This window comes from Lynx canadensis, chromosome E2 (assembly GCF_007474595.2).
Source record: "Lynx canadensis isolate LIC74 chromosome E2, mLynCan4.pri.v2, whole genome shotgun sequence".
NCBI lineage: Eukaryota > Metazoa > Chordata > Mammalia > Carnivora > Felidae > Lynx > Lynx canadensis.
Window position 1 is genome coordinate 43,572,558 of NC_044317.1, and position 11,228 is coordinate 43,583,785.

At 39.1% G+C, this 11,228-nt stretch overlaps 1 protein-coding gene across 1 annotated transcript; it reads right to left on the minus strand.

Moving 5' to 3' along the window:
* Positions 1 to 1,924: 1,924 nt before the first annotated feature.
* On the minus strand, positions 1,925 to 2,637 carry LOC116737778 (protein FAM187B-like). The gene is given in 2 exon segments (XM_032591278.1): positions 1,925 to 2,235; positions 2,238 to 2,637. Coding segments are annotated over 2 exon segments (711 nt in total).
* Between the last annotated feature and the right edge of the window lie 8,591 nt (positions 2,638 to 11,228).

The following is an 11,228-nucleotide window of genomic DNA, read 5'->3' on the forward strand; positions in this document are numbered from 1 at the left end:
TTGGTGAGAATGTGGAGAAAAATGAACCCTCATGTACTGATGGTGGGAATGTAAATTTGTACAGCCACAATGGAAAACGGTTTGGAGGTTCCTCCAAAAACGAAAAATAGAACTACTACATGATCCAGCAAGTCCATTTCTGGGAACTTACCTCAAGAAAATGAAAACGCTGATTTGAAATGATATACACACCCTTATGTTCACTGAAGCATTATTTACAATGACCAAGATACAGAAACAATCTAAATGTCCATCAGTGGATGAACGGCTAAAGAAGATGGAGTGTAAATTCACGGTGGAATACTACTCAGCCATAAAAAAGAATGGAATATTGACATTTACGACAATATGGGTGGACCTTGAAGGCATTATACTAGGTGAAATAAGTCAGACAGAGAAAGACAAATACCATGATTTTACTTGTATGTGGAATCTAAAAAACTCAACAAACTAAAATTTATAGAAATAAAAAACAGATTGGTTGCTAGAGGGGAGGAACGTTGAGGAGTGGGTGAAATTAGTGATGGGAGTCAAGAAGTACAAAATTCCAGTTATAAAATAAACAAATCATGGAGATGTAATGTACAACATGGTGACAATGGTCAATAATATTTTATTGCATATTTGAAAGTTATTAAGAGAATAAATCTTAAAAATTCTTATTACAAGAAAAAAATTTTGTAATTTTGTATGATGATGGATGGTAATTAGATTTATCACGGTGATTATTTCACAGTGTATACAAATATCGAATCACTATGTTGTACACCTGAAACTAATATAACATTATATTTCAGTTATACCTGTCTCTCTATAGAGGGATGATAATTGAAGAGGGGTTTGAACAGGGATAATTAAAATAGAAGGTTATATTAGTTTCAGGTGTACAACATAATATAATACTGTATATAATATATATTTTATGTATGTTGTACATTACAATAATATGTATAATATATTTGTTATGTGTATGTATATATATAATATATACCTGTGACTTGAATCAGATCTTAATATCAGGTATATTAAAATTTTGTCAATAGTCAAAACACTGTTTACAACCTTGGATTATTTTATTTCATGTACCGACGTACTAAATCATGCCTTATAAATCCATAAAAAAGACACATTCGTAATTGCATGAAAATCAAGTATTTAGAAATAAATATAATAAAACATGTAAAATCTCTACATTAATAGCTGTACATTACTGGGAGAAATTTAACAAATCCTAAATAAAAGAAATATTTATGATGTTAATGGATCAGAAGTCTAAATATTGTAATATATTGATTCTACCCAAATTTATCTTTCAATTCAATGAAGTCCCCATTTATTAAAACATAGGGTTTTGGCGGGGATGGAAACTACAAGCTGATTCCAAAATTTTTATACAAACGGCTAAGACTAATCAAGACAGTCTTGAAGGACGAAGTTGGAAAATCTATACTACCAGATATCATGACTTATTACAAAGGGACAGTAATAAAAATACCACGGCATTGATGCAAGGATGCGTAAACAAATTGTATTCATCAGAGTTCAGTGAGGAGACAGAAACAACACTAGTGATGATGTTGACATGAATATGGGCCAAAGTGCTTGGTCTCTAGGTTTCACATTTGGTCACTCCTGAATATCAGGAGCCTATGAAGGCAGGGACTAAACTTTTTTGGTCACCCCTGTGTCCCCAGTAGCACCCTACCCAGGGCCTGGCTCAGAAGGAGCAAAAGTAGTTCCTACTGAATGAACATCTACCTGAACAAGCCAGTGAAGAGACCCCTTCCTGGACAGACTGACCATGAAGGCTTATGGGTGGGAGACAGAGCCTGCTTTTCCACTGGAAGGCAAACCCCTGGCCCAGGTGGGCTTAGGAAACAAAGCCTAGGTGAGGGTCAGGTGCAGGGCTGATGCCCTGGTCCAGTCACCTGTAGATGGAGGTCAAGGGGCAGGTAAGCCACATGTTGTTGGTCAACTTGCCCAACTGATATATGTCAAAGATGAAGTATGGCTGGTTGATTTCCTTAACGTGGTCACAGGGTACAAGACAGGCTTCCACCTGCAATTCGGGCTGCATACGGCTGTGTCGTGCCTTCTCCGCTCTCAGATAGAGCCAACAGGGCATGGGTTTTTCCTGGGGCTCCCCAATGTAGCAATACCCCAGGCGTTTCCGCTCACCAGGCCCCCCACAGCGGTTACAGTCCTGCCAGGGCTCCCAGTGGGTGAAGACGAGTGGCCACCCAGTCTCAGGGTCTCATTTTGCAGGGGCTCTTGGCCCAGGCTTTCGTGCGTAACATGCAAGGCGGTGGCATCTTGGAAATCAATCTCATACTCTACCACAAGGGCGTTGTCATTGTCCTGGCAGTGATAGAGGCCTGTCTGGGAGGGCTGAGGGTTGGTCAGTTGAAGGCTGCCCCCAGGCAGTTTCTTTATGTGAGGCATTGAAGAGAGCAGGAAGGGATCTTCCCCTAGAATGGAAGAGAAGTACCAGAGTGCTTTGGGATAGTCACACTGCAGGACGACATCATTGCCTGAGACTAGGGCCTGCTGGCAGAGACTCTTATAGGCACAACTGATTAATATCTGGGCCCACAGAGTGGGGAGAGAAAGGCTAAGCAGCCACAGGGTGGCCAACATGGTAACCTGAGACTACAAAAGAACGCTGGGAACCATCTTGGGCATTGTGAAGTCACCCACAGAACTTGGGCATCAGCCCTGGGCAGTAGAATGAAACTTGGTCTGCTGCACTTCTAGGAGTATACAGACATCACTGGTCTGTACCATTTCTAAAATCCACTGAGTAAACACTGCAAGGGCCTCCTGTCTTGTAACTGGGGAGGACTGCTTAATTAGCACCAGATCTGCTAATTGAGGTGGGGTGGGGGTGCTTTCTAAATCTTTGTTCCCTGGGCTCCTGTCCCCACTCTCCAGAGAAATATCTTCTTTGCCATTATCATCCTTGGTTACATCTGAGGTGACACTGAAAGAGGTGCCCTCCTTTCCACATGAACAGTTTCCTTGGCCTGCTTCCTGCCTTCCAAAGTTTGGGACCTAAGGATTCTAAGAGGCTCCAGCCAACTCCATTTGCAAAAAAACCCACACCCACAGTTCTGTGCAAGGTGTGCCCCATCTCTTTCCCACTCTCTCCCTCTCTGTCTCTCTGTCACTGCAGAGGCACCATATCAGGCATGCATCGGGAGCCATATTCTTCATTTCTCTTTCACTGAGCACTTTTGCCTACCTGGGGGTATCTTAAGGATTTTCTGGGAGTATCTGAATTCATTCAGAGTCTTTAACAATGGGTAATAAAGATTTAACTAGCTAATTGGATTTTGCCTCTCAAAGGCCTTCCCAAATTTTGGCCAACTTTAGTGAACTTTCACGCACACTCTTCTGTATTCCAGCTGCTTCCACTAAAGCTGCAAGTTCATGAAGTATATCATTTGCCTTTAAAAGTATCTCAGGCAGGGGTGCCTGGGTGGCTCAGTCCGTTAAGCACCCGACTTCTGGTTTCGGCTCAGGTCATGATCTCAAGGTTCATGAGTTTGATCCCTGCCTTGGGCTCTACGCTGACAGTGCGGAGCCTTCTTGGGATTCTTTCTCTCCCTCTCTCTGCCCCTCCCATGTGCTCTCTCTCTCTCAAAATAAATAAATAAACCTAAAAAAAAAAGTAGCTCAGCCAACAGCCTCCATCCTGCTGGTTTCAAATACATTTCTTGTTCCTTTTGTTGTGTTTGAAGCCAGTGCCATGTGTTTTTATTTTTGGTTACAGCAACACCTCACTCCTGATACTAATTTCTGTATCACTCAAGATAGGCTATTTGCTTGTACGGCAAATGTAGAAATACCTCAGGCTTACACATCTCAATGACTTACAAAAACAAAGGTTTATTTCTCACTCAAGCTCCACATCCATTGTGGGTTGGTATTATAATCACTCAGGGACCGAGGATGATGGAGCAAAACTACCCCAAACATTTCCAGTTTCATATCAGAGGAGGAAAAAAGAGAGCTCTGTAGGATTTCATATCCGTAATTAAATGCTCTGGACTGAAATGACACCCGTCACTTGCTCACAAACCACTGGCCAGAAATGGTTACATGGTACCACCAGTTCACCAATCCAACAAAGGAAATGGAATTCTACTATGCCCAGAAAACATTTAGTAGAAGGAAGTCAGTTTAGTAGAAGGAAGTCAGTTAAAACATTTAGTAGAAGGAAGTCAGATTACCACAGTTGATAGTTACCACAAGGAGTGTTCTTTTACATCAGAAAGTTAAAATCATTTGCAAAATCATCCCATCAGATCTCCTAAGGTTCCATTAGCCAAGATTAGGTCCCATGTGCAGACCCAAACCAATCCCTGAGAGAAAAGAGAATTCCCATGATTGGCTTAAGACAATCAGAATTTGTTTTCTAGGACTGAGGAAGTATAACCCTCTCTGACTACAGAAGTCATTGAAGACAAACAAAATCCGGGCGTTGTATACAGAAGAGATGTAGAAGAGAATGCTTATTTGGGGGGAGTAATTCTATACTATCTAGAAGATCAGAAGAATGCAGTGTAGCTAAAGTGGCAGTCACTCATATGACCTGGGAGAGGGGGAGGACATTTGGTATTTTGTGGCTTGGACAATGTTCCTGTCATGTCTGTTCAGACATGATTATAGCGTGATGTTGTTTTTGTCTTGGTTCATCACAGTCACAGAGAGGCTTTGTGTGATACTAGTATTCTGTTAGATTGTTTCTGTTCTATAGCATACCATGACTTAGCTGTGAGTTACAGGCCACCTCCTAGTGACACCAACACTGTGATTAGTGTCAGGTCAGCTACCAGCTATCAGGGGCTGCTTTTTCTCTTTCTTACAATTTAAGGAACTGCAATGAAGTCTCTTCCTGCAATGGAGGCCTGATCAAATGGCTTTCTCTTTGTAAACCTGTTTCCTCATTTTCAAACAGGGATTTTAATGGTACTGGCAATCAAGGGCACTTATGAAGATTTGATGAAATGTTGTAAATAAAGTGCTCAGCCACTGTTGTTATTGGGGAATGTGCAACAAGGACTTTGCCCTCTAAATCAAGGTTCTGTGTTCTGACTGCAGATTACTGCTTCTGATCACAGAAGTGCAGACACAGAGGCAGGCCACCATTGTTTCGACCCCCGCTGGCTGAAGCAGCTTCCGGGAAATTTAAAAGGGCAGCCTCTGGGCTTTCTCCCCTTTCACCCCTTTTGGAAGCCAGACATTTATGGATTAGGACATTTGCAAGCAACCATACACACAGAATGTAGGGGAATTTAGAAAGTCATTGCACAAGTCCAGGGGAAAATGCAAACTCAGAAAAGATCTGAGATGACCCGAAACTTACACTTTGGGCTGATCCCCAGCACAGAGATACCTTAAAACGACAACAACTACCAGCAAGCCCTGGGGAGAGGGGGATATATGATATCCAGAGTTACCACATTATAAGATTCAAATGTCCATCTGAAACAAACAAAAAAAAGGGGGCGGCTGGGTGGCACAGTCGGCTAAGCGTCCGACTTCAGCCAGGTCACGATCTCGCAGTCCGTGAGTTCGAGCCCCGCGTCGGGCTCTGGGCTGATGGCTCAGAGCCTGGAGCCTGTTTCCGATTCTGTGTCTCCCTCTCTCTCTGCCCCTCCCCCGTTCATGCTCTGTCTCTCTCTGTCCCAAAAATAAATAAACGTTGAAAAAAAAAATTAAAAAAAAAAAAAGTAATAAGGCATTAAAGAAACAGAAAAGTATAGCCCATTCAAAGAAAAAATTATCCCCAAGGAAGCCCAGGTGGCAGACTACTAGACAAAGACTTAAACAATAGTCTTAAAATGTTAAAAGAGCTTAAGAAGACATGGTGAAAAACAGGACAATGATGTATGAACAAAATGAGAATATCAATAGGGAGATCGAAAATATTACAAATAGACATTCTGGAGCTGAATAATACAATTACTGAGATGAAAAATTCATTCGAGGAGTTCAAAACAGATGTGAGGAGGCAGAAGACATAATCAGTGAACTTGAAGATAGGACAACTGCCAGTATTGAGTCTGAGGAATAGAAGGGAAGAAGATTGAAGAAGAGTGAACAGAACCTCAGGGACCTATGAAACACCATCAGGCAGACCAACATATGTATTGTTGGAGTCCCAGAAGAAGACAGAGAGAAAGCTACTACAAAACTATTTGAAGAAATATTGGCCAGAAACCTCCCAAGTTTTAAGAAAGACATGAATCTATAAATCAAAGAAGCTCACCAAACTTCAACAGCATTAACCTCAAAAGAGGCACGCCAAGACACATTGTAACCAAACTGGCAAAAGCCAAAGAGAAAGAGACAATCTTGAAAGCAGCAAAAGAGAAGCAACTTGTTACATAAAGTGGTTCCCAGTAAGAGTTTCAGCTGATTTCTTGTCAGAAACCCTGGAGGCCAGAAGGCAATGGGTTGAAATATTCAAAGTTCTGAGAGAAAAGAATTTTTTTCAACCAGGAATTCTATAAGTAGCAAAATTATCCTTCAACAATGAGAGGAAAATTAAAGCATGCCCAGATAAGCAAAAGCTGAGAGATGTTGTTGCCATTAGATCTGCCCTGAAAGAAATGATAAAGGGAGTCCTCCTAATTGAAATGAAAGGATGCTGGACAGTAACCAGAAGCTATAGGAAGAAATAGAGCTCTGCAGCAGAGGTAAATACATGGGCAATTATTAAAGCTAATATTATTATATTAAAATCCACTTTTATTTTTAAAAAAAAATTTTTTTTCAACGTTTATTTATTTTTGGGACAGAGAGAGACAGAGCATGAACGGGGGAGGGGCAGAGAGAGAGGGAGACACAGAATCGGAAACAGGCTCCAGGCTCTGAGCCATCAGCCCAGAGCCTGATGCGGGGCTCGAACTCACGGACTGCGAGATCGTGACCTGGCTGAAGTCGGACGCTTAACCGACTGCGCCACCCAGGCGCCCCTAAAATCCACTTTTAATTGTCTACATGACTTAGAAGAAAATCCATAAAAATAATTATTAATCTTTGCTATTGGGAAAACACTTTATGAAGATGTAATTTGAGACACCAATAATGGAAGGAGGTGATAGAGATGTACAGGAGCCCAGTTTTTATATGATATTGAAGTTAATTAAGCTGGTATAAATTCAAACTGAAGTGTTATAACTTCAGGAGATTTTATATGTAATGTAATTCCCAGGGTTACCACAAAGAAAATTGCCATAGGATATATATATATATATATATATAATTGGAAATGAGAAGGGAGTCAAAACATTTTACTGTAAAAACATGAACTAAACACAGAATAAGGCAGTAATGGAGTAAATGAAAGGCACAAAGAGAAGGCTTTGAGGCATACAGAAAATGAATAGCAAAGTGGCAAAAATAAGTCCCTCCTCATCAGTAATTACTTTAAGTCAAAAGATGGGAGATTGGTGGAATAGATAAAGAAAACATGATCCAACCATAGGCTGTCTACAAGAGACTCACTTTAGACTCAAAGACACAAACAGGATGAAAGTGAAAGGATAGAAAAGAATATTCCATGCAAATCATAACCAAAAGAGAGCTGGAATGGCTATGTTAATATCAGACAAATTGAAAATAGGTTTCAAGAGACAAAGAAAGACAGTATCTATTAATAACAGTTTCAGCACAGCAAGAAACCATAACCTATACATTTATGTACCTTAAAATATGAAGCAAATGTGAACAGAACTGCACAGAGAAATAGACAGTTCTACAATAATTGTTGAAGGCTTCAATATTCCGCTTTCAATAATGGATAGAACAAACAAGTAGTAAGTAAGGAATAAAAGACCTGAACAACACAATAAAACAACTAGCACTGACAGACATATACAGAACATTCTACCCAACAACAAATACAAGTATGCATGAGTCATTTTCCAGGATATACCATGTGTTAGGCCACCAACTAAATCTCAGCAGATTTAAAAAAAATAAAAAATAGGTATCCTACAAACCATCTTCTCTGGTCACAGTGAGCTTAAGTAAGAAATCAATAACAGAAAGAAAAACAGAAAATTTACAACTGTGGAAAATAAACACTCTAAAACAGTGAGTCAAAAGAAATCACAAGGGAAATTAGAAAATACTTAGAGATAAATTAAAATGCAATATACCAAAACTTAAACTAGTAGAAGGAAGGAAATAATGAAAAGTAGACCAGAATGAAATAAAATAGAGAAGTGGGGGGAAGAGAAACAATGAAACCAAAAGGTTTTTTTTTAATATCAACAAAAATGGCAAACCTTTGGCTAGACTGATAAAACAAAAGATAGAAGACACAAATAACTGAAATCAGAAATGAAAGTGAGGACACTACTACTGACCCTACAGAAATAAAAAGAATTACAAGAGAATACTAGGAATAACTATCTGCCAAGAAATTAGATAACCTAGAAGAAATGGACAAATTCCTTGAAACATACATCTACCTAAACTAACTCAAAAAGAAACAGAAAATCTCAACAGACCTATAATAAGTAAAGAGACTGAATCAGTGATCTAAAACCTCCCAGCAAAGAAAAGCCAGGGACAGATGATTTCACAGATTAACAAAACATTTAAAGAAGAATTAACATCAATCCTTCTCAAATTCTTCCAAAAAATTGAAGGGGGGGGGGGGGGAAACACTTCATAATTCATTCTATGTAGCCAACATTACCCTGATACCAAAGCCAGACAAAGACATGACAAGAAAAGAAAATTACAGTTCATTGTCCCTTATGCATATAGATGCAAAAATCACAAGAAAATATTAGCAATGCAAAACCAACAGCATATTAAAAGATACTAACTAGAATTTATCCAAGAATGTAAGGGGGGTGGTTCAACATAAGAAAACTAATCAAAGTAATACATCACATTAATAGAATGAAAGGAAAAGAAACGCATGATTATCTCGATGGAGAAAAGGCATTTGACAAAATCAAATAAACTCTATTGACAAAAACCCTCTGAAAACTAAGAATAGAGGGAAAATTCTCAACCTGATAAAGAGTATTATGGAAATCCACAGCTACATCATACTCAATGGTGAAAGATTGAATATTTTCCTTCTAAGGTCAAGAACAAGACAAGCATGCCTACTTTCACTGCCTCTATTCAATACTAGAAATCCTAACATAGCAATCAGACAAGAAAAAGAAGTAAAAAGCATTCAAATTGGAGAGAGATAAAATTACCCCTACTCACAAATGACATGATCCTGTATAGAAAAAGTCCAAGAGAATGCACAAGAAAGCCACCAGAGTTTATAAATAAATGAATTCAAGAAACTTTCAAGGTATAAGACTAACACAAAAGTCAGTTGTGTTTCAATACAACAGCATTAAACAACCAAAGAAGAAATAAAAAAACAATTCCATTTAATTTACAGTAGCATCTAAAAGAATTGAATACTTAAGATAAATTTAATCAAGGAAGTGAGAGGTACCTGGGTGACTTACTTAGTTGAGCGTCTGACTCTTGTTTCAGTTGAGGTCATGACCCCAGGGTCGTGGGATCGAGCCCCATGTTGGGCTCTGCACCGAACATGGAGCCTGCTTAAGATCCTCTCTCTCTTCTCTCTCTGCTCCTCTCCTCCACTTGTGTGCGGCACACCTGCTCTATCAAATTAAAAAAAAAAAAAAAGGAGGTGAAAGACTTGGAAGCTGAAACTATAAAAGATTGTTGAAAGAAGTTAAAGAATATCTAAAGAAATGGAAAGACATTCAGTGTTCATAGATGGGAAGACTTAACATGTCAATACTACCCAGAGTGATCTACAAATTCAATGCAATGCCTATCGAAGTTCCAACAGCCTATTTCAAAGAAATAGAAGCAAATCTTCACATTCATATGGAATTGCCCTGAACCTGAATAGCCAAAACAACCTTGGGGAGAAAAAGAACAAAGTCAGAGGACTCACACTTCAAATCTTACTACAAAGCTACAGAAATTGAAACAGTATGGTACTGTCATAAGGGCAGATATAGAGACCAATGGAATAGAACAGAGAACCCAGAAATAAACCCTCATATATGTGGTCAATTGAGTTTTGACAAAGGTGCCCAAATCATTCAACGGTTAAAGGACAGTCTTTTCCACAAATGGTGCTGGGAAAACTGGATGACCACATGCAGAAGAATGAAGTTGGGACTCTTACCTTGTCCCATGTACAAAAATTAATTCAAAATACATCAAAGATCTAACTTAAGAGCCGAAACTATAAAACTCTTAGAAGAAAATATTGGGAAAAATATTCATGACCTTGGATTTGGCAACAATTTCATGGATATGACACCAAAAGCGTAGGCAACAAAAGAAAAAAAAAACAGATAAACAGAACTGCATCAAATTAAGAACCTTTGTTAAGAACTTAATAGTGTCAAAGACCACTGTTAAGAAAGTGAAAAGACAACCTACAGAATGGGGAAAATATTTGCAGATTATATATCTGACGAGGGATTGATATTTAGAATATAGAAAGAATTTCAACTCAATAACAACAACAACAACAACAAAACAACCCAATTCAAAAATGGGTAAATATTTGAACAGACATTTCTCCAAAGAAGATGTACAAATGGCCAATAAGTACAAGAAAAGGTGCTCACCATCCCTAGTCATTAGGGAAATGGAAAGCAAAACTATGATGAGATGCTACTTCACACCAACTAGTATGGCTATAATCGGGAAGATGGGAAATAATAAATGTCAGTGAGGCCGTGGAGAGGTTGGAACCATCCTGGGTTAGTGGTGGGAATGTAAAAGGTGCAGCTGATGTGATCTTGGCAGTTACTCAAGATTAGGAACTACCATATGACCTAGAAATCCTACTCCTGGATATATATCCTAATGAACTGAAAGCAGGTCTATATACACCAATGTTCACAGCAGCATTAGGTACAATAATCAAAAGGTGGAAAAGAACACAAGGGTCTAACAATAGATAAGTGGACAAAATGTGGCATACATTGGATACTTTAAATGGAAGCCATAAAATGGAAGGAAATTTTCGGTGTGATATATCCTACGACATCGACAGACCTTGAAAACATTATGCTTAGTGAATAAGCCAGACATAGAAGGACAAATGTTGTATGATTCCACTTACATGAGTTACTCAGAATAGACGGAGTTTGACAAAGAAAGTAGAGAAAAGGTTACCAGGGGTTGGGGGCAGGTAGGAATGG